The sequence below is a fragment of the Pseudophryne corroboree genome, chromosome 2 (assembly GCF_028390025.1).
Source record: "Pseudophryne corroboree isolate aPseCor3 chromosome 2, aPseCor3.hap2, whole genome shotgun sequence".
In the NCBI taxonomy this organism is placed as follows: domain Eukaryota; kingdom Metazoa; phylum Chordata; class Amphibia; order Anura; family Myobatrachidae; genus Pseudophryne; species Pseudophryne corroboree.
The window spans coordinates 1046304346-1046321358 of NC_086445.1; the positions used below are offsets into that span (position 1 = coordinate 1046304346).

The 17013-nt window shown below is 37.1% G+C and overlaps 1 protein-coding gene across 1 annotated transcript in view; it reads left to right on the plus strand.

Moving 5' to 3' along the window:
• Window positions 1-2913: 2913 nt before the first annotated feature.
• TBX15 (T-box transcription factor 15) overlaps window positions 2914-17013 on the plus strand; it is a 162286-nt gene continuing 148186 nt past the window's right edge. The window contains exon 1 of the mRNA XM_063956877.1: window positions 2914-3240. Coding sequence (XP_063812947.1) covers window positions 3036-3240 — 205 coding nt within the window. The 5' untranslated portion in view covers window positions 2914-3035. The remainder of the gene's footprint in view (window positions 3241-17013) is intronic.

Consider the following 17013-nt stretch of genomic DNA (forward strand, 5'->3'; position numbering starts at 1 on the left):
CAGTGTCAGTCTGGGATCCCCTCCCCTATGGGTGGGCAGTGGGCAGGGTATTGGGGTGGGTGTGAGGCTGTCAGTCTGGGACCCCCCTCCTCTATGGGTGGACAGTGGGCAGGGTAAGACTCAGTGTCAGTCTGGGACCCCCTCCCCTATGGGTGGGCAGTAGGCTGGGTATTGGGGTGGGTGTGAGGCTGTCAGTCTGGGACCCCCCTCCCCTATGGGTGGGCAGTGGGCAGGGTATTGGGGTGGGTGTGAGACTCAGTATCAGTCTGGGACCGCTTCCCCTATGGGTGGGCAGTGGGCAGGGTATTGGGGTGGGTGTGAGGCTGAGTGTCAGTCTGGGACCCCCTCCCCTATGGGTGGGCAGTGGGCAGGGTAAGACTCAGTGTCAGTCTGGGACCCCCTCCCCTATGGGTGGGCAGTGGGCAGGGTATTGGGGTGGGTGTGAGGCTGAGTGTCAGTCTGGGACCCCCTCCCCTATGGGTGGGCAGTGGTCAGGGTAAGACTCAGTGTCAGTCTGGGACCCCCTCCCCTATGGGTGGGCAGTAGGCTGGGTATTGGGGTGGGTGTGAGGCTGTCAGTCTGGGACCCCCCTCCCCTATGGGTGGGCAGTGGGCAGGGTAAGACTCAGTGTCAGTCTGGGACCCCCTCCCCTATGGGTGGGCAGTGGGCAGGGTATTGGGGTGGGTGTGAGGCTGAGTGTCAGTCTGGGACCCCCTCCCCTATGGGTGGGCAGTGGGCAGGGTAAGACTCAGTGTCAGTCTGGGACCCCCTCCCCTATGGGTGGGCAGTAGGCTGGGTATTGGGGTGGGTGTGAGGCTGTCAGTCTGGGACCCCCCTCCCCTATGGGTGGGCAGTGGGCAGGGTATTGGGGTGGGTGTGAGGCTCAGTGTCAGTCTGGGACCCCCTCCCCTATGGGTGGGCAGTGGGCAGGGTAAGACTCAGTGTCAGTCTGGGACCCCCTCCCCTATGGGTGGGCAGTGGGCAGGGTATTGGGGTGGGTGTGAGGCTGTCAGTCTGGGACCCCCTCCCCTATGGGTGGGCAGTGGGCAGGGTATTGGGGTGGGTGTGAGGCTGTCAGTCTGGGACCCCCCTCCCCTATGGGTGGGCAGTGGGCAGGGTAAGACTCAGTGTCAGTCTGGGACCCCCTCCCCTATGGGTGGGCAGTGGGCAGGGTATTGGGGTGGGTGTGAGGCTGTCAGTCTGGGATCCCCTCCCCTATGGGTGGGCAGTGGGCAGGATAATGGGGTGGGTGTGAGGCTGAGTGTCAGTCTGGGACCCCCTCCCCTATGGGTGGGCAGTAGGCAGGGTATTGGGGTGGGTGTGATGCTGTCAGTCTGGGACCCCCCTCCCCTATGGGTAGGCAGTGGGCAGGGTAAGACTCAGTGTCAGTCTGGGACCCCCTCCCCTATGGGTGGGCAGTAGGCTGGGTATTGGGGTGGGTGTGAGGCTGTCAGCCTGGGACCCTCTCCCCTAATGGTGGGCAGTGGGCAGGGTATTGGGGTATGTGTAAGACTCAGTGTCAGTCTGGGACCCTCTCCCCTATGGGTGGGCAGTAGGCTGGGTATTGGGGTGGGTGTGAGGCGCAATGCCAGTCTGGGACCCCCTCCCCTATGGGTGGGCAGTGGGCAGGGTAAGACTCAGTGTCAGTCTGGGACCCTATGGGTGGGCAGGGTATTGGGGTGGGTGTGAGGCTGTCAGTCTGGGACCCCCTCCCCTATGGGTGGGCAGTGGGCAGGGTATTGGGGTGGGAGTGAGGCTGTCAGTCTGGGATCCCCTCCCCTATGGGTGGGCAGTGGGCAGGATATTGGGGTGGGTGTGAGGCTGTCAGTCTGGGACGCCCTCCCCTATGGGTGGGCAGTAGGCAGGGTACTGTGGTGGGTGTGAGGCTCAGTGTCAGTCTGGGACCCCTTCCCCTATGGGTGGGCAGTGGGCAGGGTAAGACTCAGTGTCAGTCTGGGACCCCCTCCCCTATGGGTGGGCAGTGGGCAGGGTATTGGGGTGGGTGTGAGGCTGTCAGTCTGGGACCCCCTCCCCTATGGGTGGGCAGTGGGCAGGGTATTGGGGTGGGTGTGAGGCTGTCAGTCTGGGACCCCCTCCCCTATGGGTGGGCAGTAGGCAGGGTATTGGGGTGGGTGTGATGCTGTCAGTCTGGGACCCCCCTCCCCTATGGGTGGGCAGTGGGCAGGGTAAGACTCAGTGTCAGTCTGGGACCCCCTCCCCTATGGGTGGGCAGTAGGCTGGGTATTGGGGTGGGTGTGAGGCTGTCAGCCTGGGACCCTCTCCCCTAATGGTGGGCAGTGGGCAGGGTATTGGGGTATGTGTAAGACTCAGTGTCAGTCTGGGACCCTCTCCCCTATGGGTGGGCAGTAGGCTGGGTATTGGGGTGGGTGTGAGGCTCAATGCCAGTCTGGGACCCCCTCCCCTATGGGTGGGCAGTGGGCAGGGTAAGACTCAGTGTCAGTCTGGGACCCTATGGGTGGGCAGGGTATTGGGGTGGGTGTGAGGCTGTCAGTCTGGGACCCCCTCCCCTATGGGTGGGCAGTGGGCAGGGTAATGGGGTGGGAGTGAGGCTGTCAGTCTGGGATCCCCTCCCCTATGGGTGGGCAGTGGGCAGGATATTGGGGTGGGTGTGAGGCTGTCAGTCTGGGACGCCCTCCCCTATGGGTGGGCAGTAGGCAGGGTACTGTGGTGGGTGTGAGGCTCAGTGTCAGTCTGGGACCCCTTCCCCTATGGGTGGGCAGTGGGCAGGGTAAGACTCAGTGTCAGTCTGGGACCCCCTCCCCTATGGGTGGGCAGTGGGCAGGGTATTGGGGTGGGTGTGAGGCTGTCAGTCTGGGACCCCCTCCCCTATGGGTGGGCAGTGGGCAGGGTATTGGGGTGGGTGTGAGGCTGTCAGTCTGGGACCCCTCCTCTATGGGTGGGCAGTGGGCAGCCCGGCCCCCAGTCACACAGCAGCCCAGCAGTGTGGATCAGTCAGCGGGGCAGCAGCACAGAGGGTGCCCCATGCAGGGCTCGGCCGGTGCCAGCTGGGGACGATGAGTGACCGGAGGAGAGCCGCAGTCACCCTCAGCTCCCGGGCACATGCCTTCTCGGTGGAGGCGCTGATCGGGGGGCACAAGAAGAGGAAGCTCCGGGACTGGCAGCCGGATAAGGGATTGGATTTGTCTATGGACGGTCTGAGTCCACATGGGGAGCTGGGGGAGGGAGATGAGCCGGGACCCTGCCTGGATCTCAACCCTGGTGAGTACCCCAACCCGGGGACCCTGGTGTGTCAGCCTGGGGCCAGCACATGTATGATCTATGTGTGTCAGCCTGGGGCCAGCACATGTATGATCTATGTGTGTCAGCCTGGGGCCAGCACATGTATGATCTCTATGTGACAGCCTGGGGCCAGCACATGTATGATCTCTATGTGACAGCCTGGTGCCAGGACATTTATGACCACTCTATGTGACAGCCTGGGGCCAGGACATGTATGACCACTCTATGTGACAGCCTGGGGCCAGCACATGTATGATCACTCTATGTGACAGCCTGGGGCCAGGACATGTATGACCACTCTATGTGACAGCCTGGGGCCAGGACATGTATGACCACTCTATGTGACAGCCTGGGGCCAGGACATGTATGACCACTCTATGTGACAGCCTGGGGCCAGCACATGTATGATCACTCTATGTGACAGCCTGGGGCCAGGACATGTATGACCACTCTATGTGACAGCATGGGGCCAGGACATGTATGACCACTCTATGTGACAGCCTGGGGCCAGCACATGTATGATCACTCTATGTGACAGCCTGGGGCCAGCACATGTATGATCACTCTATGTGACAGCCTGGGGCCAGGACATGAATGATCACTCTATGTGACAGCCTGATGCCAGGACATGTATGATCACTCTGTGTAACAGCCTGGGGTCAGCACATGTATGATCTCTGTGTGACAGCCTGGTGCCAGGACATGTATGATCTCTGTGTAACAGCTTGGTGCCAGAACATGTATGATCACTCTATGTGCTGCTGGGGCCAGCACATGTATGACCACTCTATGTGACTGCCTGGTGTCAGGACATGTGTGATCATAGTATGTAACTGCCTGGTGCCAGGTCATGTATGATCACTGTGTGTGACTTCCTGATGCTAGGACATGTGAGATTGGTTCCAGGACATGTGTGCTCAGAACATACATGTGTCCTGGGAGTAACTGCTCTGTAGGGTTAGTAGACTGATTTGAGAGACACCAAAAGAGTTATGGCATGAAAGCCGCACATGTGTCATATGAAGCTGCACACACATACATGTAATATGTAACCATGTGTGCTGGCACCAGACTTCTGTGTCCTGTACACCCCACTATATACAGTATATATAACCCGCAGGCCTATCGAGTCAGACGCCCGGTAATCACTGGATGTATGCAGCGCCCGAAAGAGAATGTGATGCAGAACGCCCGACCCCGACACCCGAGTTACACATCAGACCCGCACCTAGTTATTATAGCACTATTATTACATATCGCCACATTATTATTATTACCCCTCCAATAAACGTCTGCGTGTTTCTTTGTTGATATATATATATATAATATATATATATATATATATATATACAGGCAGAGGGTCCGCACTCACGTTAGAGCATTATTTATGCTGGGGTGACATCCAATGAGGGGAAAAAAATCCAACTCCAATATAATTCCAAATAAGGGGAGCACTCACCAGTCTTCAAGCAGGCACAAGTTTTATTTAAGTCATCAATGACAAGCAGATTATATTTATTGACTTTATTTATCGACATACATGTAGCAGGGTACAACTCATTATATATATATATATATATATATGTGTGTGTGTGTGTGTGTGTGTGTGTGTGTGTGTGTGTGTGTGTGTGTGTGTGTGTGTAATTATATATATTATTATATTTATAATTTTAGCATTCACCCATATAATAATATAGTAATAATGATAATAATAATAATAATAGTAGTAATAATAATCATCATCATAATTTCTGACTATATAATCACTCAAATTACTTTCACTTCCATATGAATCTATCAACTTTTATAAAAAAATATATCACTATATTTTTTTATATTTTACAAAAAGATATAATGCAAACAATACTGATATATAACATCAACAATCCTAATAATAATAATAATAATAATAATAATAATAATAATAATAGTGCATATTGTGGACTGTTATTGTGTAACTGTTGATAAATGTGACTCTATATACAGTATATATATACTGTTTGCCGTAGCTGCTGTATACCGGCCTCTCCGTTCCGCATACAGACAATTACTCCGTTTATTACACTTTAATTGTATATACACATACAGTACCTCCACACACACACACACACACACACACACACACACACACACACACACACACACACACACACAATTATAGCGGACAGAGCGAAGTGTAATCTGTCACTGCGTTATATCTCGCACACATTAGTAAATAATGATATATGTAGCGGTGCCGGGAGCCGGAGTACCTGTCCCGTTTATATGATGTATTAGCGCTATATTCCATTGCCTATAACTCTCTTTATAATCCGAAATCCTGAGGGTGGAATATTTATTTATAGATAAGTATAAATAATTTATAATCGATGTACTGTGCGCAGTATATGTAATATTATACAGCCGGGAGCCGTGTGCTGTATATGTACATGCAGCGCGGGAGGGTATATATATGTATTACATGTATGTAGGGGTACACTGTATGTGTCCCTCACAATAGGAATACGGGATATCCCGGCCCCACACAGGTTACAATAATTATATTAAAATGCATTTATTATATAAGGTGCCGGGTGCTGAATCTATACTCATTCATATAATATTATATTCAGTGCAACGTCACTGTCTGTGTGTACTGTATATGTGTGGTATATGTATATTCCACATACATATATTATATTCAGTGTAACGTCACTGTCTGTGTATACAGTATGTGTAGTATATGTATATTCCACATACATATACACATTATATTCAGTGTAAGGTCACTGTCTGTGTGTATACGTGTAGCATATGTAATGTATATTCCACATACATATAATTCCACATACCTATAAATATTATATTCAGTGTGTGTATATACGTGTAGTATGTTATGTATCTGTGTATTCCACATACATATAATATTAAATACAATTTAACTATACAGTCTGTGCGTATGTAAAATTTATATTTATACTCCTCATACATATAAATATTATATAATGTATCACTTTATGTGTGTTTGTGTTTTGTATGTATAATGTATTTTCATATTCAAACATATAAGTATTATACACTAGGACTAACTAACAACTAAGGATCAAAAAGGGCTGAGATTACCTAAAGGATACAAGAGGGTCAGATTAGATGGGCAAAGTGCTTCTTATCTGCTGTCACAGTCTGTGTGTATATGTGCTGTATGTACAGGTATAGTGTACGTTTCTACTCCTTACACATGTAATATAATATACAGCGTAACTACACTGTATACATATAGTATGTATTTTATACAAAGTAACAAAACTGTCAGTGTGACTACATATATATATATATATATATATATATATATTCCTCATACATATATGTTTTATATACAATATAACTTCACAGACTGTGTGTGTGTGTGTGTGTGTGTGTGTGTGTGTGTGTGTGTGTGTGTGTGTGTGTGTGTGTGTGTGTATAATGAACACTTCTATTCCTAATATATGTAAATATTATATAAAATGTAACTTTACTGTCTTTATTCATATTGTATGTTTGATGTATTTTTATACTTTCCATTCATATAAATATTATATATAATGTAATGCCGCAGTCGGTCTGTATATGTGTTGTGTGTCTCTGTGTATTTAAATATTAAATATAATGTAACTATAGTCTGTATGTATACTGTACGTGATGCATGCATAATATAAATTTCTACTCCTCAAACATATCAATATCATATACATTCTAAAATCACTGTCAGTGTATATGTCCTGTATGTATAATGTATTTTCATACTCCTCATACATATAAATATTATAAAATGTAATATAACTGATGTGTGTTTGATGTTTTTTTGTCATCCTAATATAAAAAAATATATACAATGTAACAATGTAATGTCAGTGTGTCTACAGGTTATATGTATAATGTTTATTTATATTCATATATATACATATAATATACAGTGTAACAGCACAGTCTATATGTATACAGGTTGAGTATCCCATATCCAAATATTCCGAAATACGGAATTTTTTGAATGAAAGTGAGATAGTGAAACCTTTGTTTTTTGATGGCTCAATATACACAAACTTTGTTTAATGCACAAAGTTACTAAAAATACTGTATTAAATGACCTTCAGACTGTGTGTATAAGGTGTATATGAAACATAAATGAATTGTGTGACTGTACACACACTTTGTTTAATGCACAAAGTTATAAAAAATATTGTATTAAATGACCTTCAGGCTGTGTGTATAAGGTGTATATGTAACATAAATGCATTCTGTGCTTAGATTTAGGTCTCATCGCCATGATATCTCATTATGGTATGCAATTATTCTAAAATACGGAAAAATCCCATATCCAAAATTCTTCTGGTCCCAAGCATTTTGGATAAGGGATACTCAACCTGTATATGTTATCTGAATAATTTGGTTTTATACTCATGATACATATATATATTATATACAATGTGACATCACTGTCAGTGTATATGTGCTGTGTGTATAATGTATATTTACAGATCATAGATATATATTTATATACAGTGTGACAATATTGTATATATATATATATATATATATATACTCCTCATACATATAATAGTATATACAGTGTAACATCACTGTCAGTGTATATGTGCTGTATGTATATTGTATATATATATATATATACTCTTCATACATACATACATACATACATACATACATACATTATATTATATACAGTGTAACATCACTGTCATTGTATATGTAATGTATGTTTAATATGTATGTATATATATATATATATATATATATATACTCCTCATACATACAATAGTATATACAGTGTAACATCACTGTCAGTGTATATGTGCTGTATGTATATTGTATATACAGTATATAATCCTCATACATATAATATTATACACAGTGTAACATCACTGTCAGTGTATATGTGCTGTGTGTATAATGTATATTTATACTCCTCATACATACATACATACATACATACATACATACATACATACATACATACATATATTATATACAGCGTAACATCACTGTCAGTGTATATGTGCTGTGTGTATAATGTATATTTATATTCATCATACATATATTATTATATACAGTGTAACATCACTGTCAGTGTATATGTACTGTATGTGTAATGTATATTTATACTCCTCATACATTTAATATTATATTATGTACAGTGTAACATCACTGTCAGTGTGTATGTGCTGTGTGTATAATATATATTTATACTCCTCATTTATACTCCTATAATATACAGTGTACCATCACTGTCAGTGTATATGTGCTGTGTGTATAATGTATATTTATACTCCTCATACATATAATATAGTGTAACATCACTGTCAGTGTATATGTGCTGTGCCTTTAATTTATATTTATACTCCTCATACATATAACATAATATACAGTGTAACATCACTGTCAGTGTATATGTGCTATATGTATAATGTGTGTATATATAATAGTATATACATATAATAGTATATACAGTGTAACATCTCTGTCAGTGTGTATGTACTGTATGTATAATGTATATTTATATTCATCATACATATAATATTACATACAGTGTAACATCACTGTCAGTGTATATGTGCTGTATGTATAATGTATATTTATACTCCTCATACATATAATATTATATACAGTATAACATCACTGTCAGTGTATATGTGCTGTATGTATAATGTATATTTATACTCCTCATACATATAATATTATATACAGTATAACATCACTGTCAGTGTATATGTGCTGTATGTATAATGTATACTTATACTCCTCATACATATAATATTATATACAGTATAACATCACTGTCAGTGTATAAGTGCTGTGTGTATAATGTATATTTATACTCCTCATACATATAATATTATATACAGTATAACATCACTGTCAGTGTATATGTGCTGTATGTATATTGTATATTTATACTCCTCATACATATATTATATACAGTATAACATCACTGCCAGTGTATATCTACTGTGTCTATAATTTATATTTATACCCCTCATACATGTAATATTATATAATGTGTAACATCACTGTCAGTGTATATGTGCTGTATGTATCATTTATATTTATACTCCTCATTCATATAATGTAATATACAGTGTAACATCACTGTCAGTGTATATGTGCTATATGTATAATGTATGTATGTATATATATATATATATATATATACTTATACATACATACATACATACATACATACATACATACATACAGTATAACATCACTGTCAGTGTATACGTGCTGTGTGTATAATGTATATTTATATTCCTCATACATATAATATTATATACAGTGTAACATCACTGTCAGTGTATATGAGCTTTGTGTGTAATGTATATTTAAATTCCTCATACATATAATATTTATACAGTGTATCATCACTGTCAGTGTATATGTGGCTGTGTCTATAATTTATACTCCTCATACATATAATATTACTATATACAGTATAACATCACTGTCAGTGTATACTGTATGTGCTGTATGTTTAATGAGATATATATACCCCTCGTACATATAATACAGGTTGAGTATCCCTTATCCAAAATGCTTGGGACCAGAGGTATTTTGGATATCGGATTTTTCTGTATTTTGGAATAATTGCATACCATAATGAGATATCATGGCAATGGGACCTAAATCTAAGCGCATAATGCATTTATGTTTTATATACACCTTATACACACAGCCTGAAGGTAATTTTAGCCAATATTTTTTATAACTTAGTGCATTAAACAAAGTGTGTCTACATTCACACAATTCATTTATGTTTCATATACACCTTATATACACAGTCTGAAGGTCATTTAATACAATATTTTTAATAACTGAGTATTAAACAAAGTTTGTGTACATTGAGCCATCAAAAAACACAAGTTTCACTATCTCACTCTCGCTCAAAAAAGTCCGTATTTCGGAATATTCCGTATTTCGGATATTTGGATATGGGATACTCAACCTGTATTATATAATGTGTAACATCACTGTCAGTGCATATGTGCTGTATGTATAATGTAGATATATACTCCTCATACATATAATATTTTTATAATGTGTAACATCACTGTCAGTGTATATGTGCTGTATGTATAATTTATTTTTATACTTCTCATACATATAATATAATATAATATAATATAATATAATATAATATAATATAATATAATATACAGTGTACCATCACTGTCAGTGTATATGTGCTGTGTGTATAATGTATATTTATACTCCTCATACATATAATATAGTGTAACATCACTGTCAGTGTATATGTGCTGTGCCTTTAATTTATATTTATACTCCTCATACATATAACATAATATACAGTGTAACATCACTGTCAGTGTATATGTGCTATATGTATAATGTGTGTATATATATATATATATGTGTATATATATATATATACTTCTCATACATATATTATATACAGTATAACATCACTCACAGTGCATACGTGCTGTGTGTATAATGTATATTTATACTCCTCACACATCTAATATTATATACAGTATAACATCAATGTCAGTGTATATGTGCTGTATGTATATTGTATATTTATACTCCTCATACATATATTATATTCAGTATAACATCACTGGCAGTGTATATCTACTGTGTCTATAATTTATATTTATACCCCTCATACATATAATATTATATAATGTGTAACATCACTGTCAGTGTATATGTGCTGTATGTATCATTTATATTTATACTCCTCATTCATATAATGTAATATACAGTGTAACATCACTGTCAGTGTATATGTGCTATATGTATAATGTATGTATATAGTAAATATATATATATATATATATATATATATATACTTCTCATACATACATACATATATATATATACACACACACACAGTATAACATCACTGTCAGTGTATACGTGCTGTGTGTATAATGTATATTTATATTCCTCATACATATATTATATATAGTATAACATCACTGTCAGTGTATATGTGCTTTGTGTGTAATGTATATTTAAATTCCTCATACATATAATATTTATACAGTGTATCATCACTGTCAGTGTATATGTGGCTGTGTCTATAATTTATACTCCTCATACATATAATATTACTATGTACAGTATAACATCACTGTCAGTGTATACTGTATGTGCTGTATGTTTAATGTAGATATATACCCCTCATACATATAATATTATATAATGCGTAACATCACTGTCAGTGCATATGTGTTGTATGTATAATGTAGATATATACTCCTCATACATATAATATTTTTATAATGTGTAACATCACTGTCAGTGTATATGTGCTGTATGTATAATTTATATTTATACTCCTCATACATATAATATAATATACAGTGTACCATCACTGTCAGTGTATATGTGCTGTGTGTATAATGTATATTTATACTCCTCATACATATAATATACAGTGTAACATCACTGTCAGTGTATATGTACTGTGCCTTTAATTTATATTTATACTCCTCATACATATAATATAATATAATATAATATAATATAATATAATATAATATAATATACAGTGTAACATCACTGTCAGTGTATATGTGCTATATGTATAATGTGTGTATATATATATATACTTCTCATACATATATTATATACAGTATAACATCACTGTCAGTGTATACGTGCTGTGTGTATAATGTATATTTATACTCCTCACACATCTAATATCATATACAGTATAACATCACTGTCAGTGTATATGTGCTGTATGTATAATGTATATTTCTACTCACACATATAATATTGTATACAGTGAAACCTCATTGTCAGTATATATGTGCTGTATGTATAATATATATATATATATATATATATATATACATATACACACTGTATATATATATATATATATATACTCATCATACATATTATATACAATGTAACATCACTGTCAGTGTATACATGCTGTATGTGTAATTTATATTTATACTCCTCATACATATGATATTATATTATATACATACATATACACATTATATTCAGTGTAAGATCACTGTTTGTATACATTAGTATATGCAATGTATATTTCACATACATATAATATTACATTCAGTGTAAGGTCACTGTCTGTGTGTATACGTGTAGTATATGTAATGTATATTCCACATACATATAATTCCAGATACCTATAAATATTATATTCAGTGTGTGTATATACGTATAGTATGTTATGTATCTGTGTATTCCACATACATATAATATTAAATACAATGTAACTATACAGTCTGTGCGTATGTAAAATTTATATTTATACTCCTCATACATATAAATATTATATAATGTATCACTTTATGTGTGTATGCATTTTGTATGTATAATGTATTTTCATATTCAAACATATAAATATTACACACTAGGACTAACTAACAACTAAGGATCAAAAAGGGCTGAGATTACCTAAAGGATACAAGAGGGTCAGATTAGATGGGCAAAGCGGTTCTTATCTGCTGTCACAGTCTGTGTGTATATGTGCTGTATGTACAGGTATAGTGTACGTTTCTACTCCTTATACATGTAATATAATATACAGCGTAACTACACTGTATACATATAGTATGTATTTTATACAAAGTAACAAAACTGTCAGTGTGTCTAAATATATATATATATATATATTTATTCCTCATACATATATGTTTTATATACAATATAACTTCACAGACTGTGTGTGTGTGTGTGTGTGTGTGTGTGTGTGTGTGTGTGTGTGTGTGTGTGTGTGTGTGTATAAGTACTGTATGTATAATGTATAATGAACACTTCTATTCCTAATACATGTAAATATTATATAAAATGTAACTTCACTGTCTTTATTCATATTGTATGTATGATGTATTTTTATACTTCCCATTCATATAAATATTATATATAATGTAATGCCGCAGTCGGTCTGTATATGTGTTGTGTGTGTCTCTGTGTATTTAAATATTAAGTATAATGTAACTATAGTCTGTATGTATACGGTACGTGATGCATGCATAATATAAATTTCTACTCCTCAAACATATCAATATCATATACATTCTAAAATCACTGTCAGTGTATATGTCCTGTATGTATAATGTATTTTCATACTCCTCATACATATAAACATTATAAAGTGTAATATAACTGGTGTGTTTAATGTTTTTTTTGTCATCCTAATATAAAAAAATATATACAATGTAACAATGTAATGTCAGTGTGTCTACAGGTTATATGTATAATGTTTATTTATATTCATATATATACATATTATATACAGTGTAACAGCACAGTCTATATGTATATATGTTATATGAATAATGTGGTTTTATACTCATGATACATATATATATATATATATATATATATATATATATATAAATAATACAATGTGACATCACTGTATATGTGCTGCGTGTATAATGTATATTTACAGTCCATATATATATATATATATATATATACATACAGTGTAACATTATTGTATATATATATATATATATATATATATATATATATATACTCCTCATACATATAATATTATACACAGTGTAACATCACTGTCAGTGTATACTTGCTGTGTATATAATGTATATTTATACTTCTCATACATATATAATATGATATACAGTGTAACATCACTGTCAGTGTATATGTGCTGTGTGTATAATGTATATTTATACTCCTCATACATATAACATTATATACAGTATAACATCACTGTCAGTGTATATGTGCTGTGTGAATAATGTATATTTATACTCCTCATACATATAATATTATATACAGTATAACATCACTGTCAGTGTATATGTGCTGTATGTATAATTTATATTTATACTCCTCATTCATATAATATAATATAATATACAGTATAACATCACTGTCAGTGTATATGTGCTATATGTATAATGTATATTTATATACCTCATACATATATTATATACAGTATAACATCACTGTCAGTGTATATGTGCTTTGTGTGTAATGTATATTTAAATTCCTCATACACATAACATTATTTACAGTATAACATCACTGTCAGTGTATATGTGCTTTGTGTGTAATGTATATTTAAATTCCTCATACATATAATATTTATACAGTGTATCATCACTGTCAGTGTATATGTGCTGTTTCTATAATTTATACTCCTCATACATATAATATTACTATGGCCCTCATTCCGAGTCGTTCGCTCGGTAATTTTCATCGCATCGCAATGAAATTCCGCTTAGTACGCATGCGCAATATTCGCACTGCGACTGCGCCAAGTAATTTTACAATGAAGATAGTATTTTTACTCACGGCTTTTTCTTCGCTCCGGCGATCGTAGTGTGATTGACAGGAAATGGGTGTTACTGGGCGGAAACACGGCGTTTTATGGGCGTGTGGATAAAAACGCTACCGTTTCCGGAAAAAAACGCAGGAGTGGCCGGAGAAACGGGGGAGTGTCTGGGCGAACGCTGGGTGTGTTTGTGACGTCAAACCAGGAACGACAAGCACTGAACTGATCGCAGATGCCGAGTAAGTCTGAAGCTACTCTGAACCTGCTAAGTAGTTTGTAATCGCAATATTGCGAATACATCGTTCGCAATTTTAAGAAGCTAAGATTCACTCCCAGTAGGCGGCGGCTTAGCGTGTGTAACTCTGCTAAAATCGGCTTGCGAGCGATCAACTCGGAATGAGGGCCCATATACAGTATAACATCACTGTCAGTGCATATGTGCTGTATGTATAATGTAGATATATACTCCTCATACATATAATATTTGTATAATGTGTAACATCACTGTCTGTGTATATGTGCTGTATGTATAATTTATATTTATACTCCTCATACATATAATATAATATAATATACAGTGTAACATCCCTGTCAGTGTATATGTGCTGTGTGTATAATGTATCTTTATACTCCTCATACATATAATATTATATACAGTGTAACATCACTGTCAGTGTATATGTAATGTATGTATAATGTATATATATATATATACTCCTCATACATATAATATTATATACAGGTAACATCACTGTCAGTGTATATGTGCTATATGTATAATGTACATCCTGACGAAAATGTTTACTTAACATTGAAACGTTGATACTGCATCCCAGACTCGTGTCTGTCGTTTTATTTCATGCCGTGAGTGCCGCCTGTTTGCTGGATATATTACTGGACACAGCGCTTGCTGTTACCACTGGAAGGCACCGGCTATATTGATTATTTCATCCCTAACTGAGGGCTTAGTGAGTGCCGTGCAACAATATATATATATATATATATACTGCATATATATATATATATATATATGCTCCTCATACATATTATATACAATGTAACACCACTGTCAGTGTATACATGCTGTATGTGTAATTTATATTTATACTCCTCATACATATAATATTATATTATATACAGTGTAACATCACTGTCAGTGTATATGTGCTATGTGTATAATGTATATTTATATTCCTCATACATATAATATTATATTATATACAGTGTAACATCACTGTCAGTGTATATGTGCTATGTGTATAATGTATATTTATACTCCTCATACACATAATATACAGTGTAACATCACTGTCAGTGTATATGTGCTATGTGTATAATGTATATTTATATTCCTCATACATATAATATGCAGTGTAACATCACTGTCAGTGTATATGTGCTGTATGTATAATGTATATTTATACTCCTCATACATATAATACTATATACAGGTAACATCACTGTCAGTGTATATGTGCTGTGCCTTTAATTTATATTTATATTCCTCATACATATAATATAATATACAGTATAACATAACTGTCAGTGTATATGTGCTGTATGTATAATGTATATTTATACTCCTCATACATATAATATTATATACAGGTAACATCACTGTCAGTGTATACGTGCTATGTGTATAATGTATACTTATACTCCTCATACATTTAATATAATATACAGTGTAACATCACTGTCAGTGTATATGTGCTGTGTGTATAATGTATCTTTATACTCCTCATACATATAATACTATATACAGGTAACATCGCTGTCAGTGTATATGTGCTGTGCCTTTAATTTATATTTATACTCCTCATACATATAATATTATATACAGGTAACATCACTGTCAGTGTATATGTGCTATGTGTATAATGTATATTTATGCTCCTCATACATATAATACTATATACAGGTAACATCGCTGTCAGTGTATATGTGCTGTGCCTTTAATTTATATTTATACTCCTCATACATATAATATTATATACAGGTAACATCACTGTCAGTGTATACGTGCTATGTGTATAATGTATATTTATGCTCCTCATACATTTAATATAATATACAGTGTAACATCACTGTCAGTGTATATGTGCTGTGTGTATAATGTATCTTTATACTCCTCATACATATAATATTATATACAGGTAACATCACTTTCAGTGTATACGTGCTATGTGTATAATGTATATTTATACTCCTCATACATTTAATATAATATACAGTGTAACATCACTGTCAGTGTATATGTGCTGTGCCTTTAATTTATATTTATATTCCTCATGCATATAATATAATATAATATACAGTGTAACATCACTGTCAGTGTATATGTGCTGTGTGTATAATGTATATTTATACTCCTCACACATATAATATTATATACAGGTAACATCACTGTCAGTGTATATGTGCTGTGTGTATAATGTATATTTATACTCCTCACACATATAATA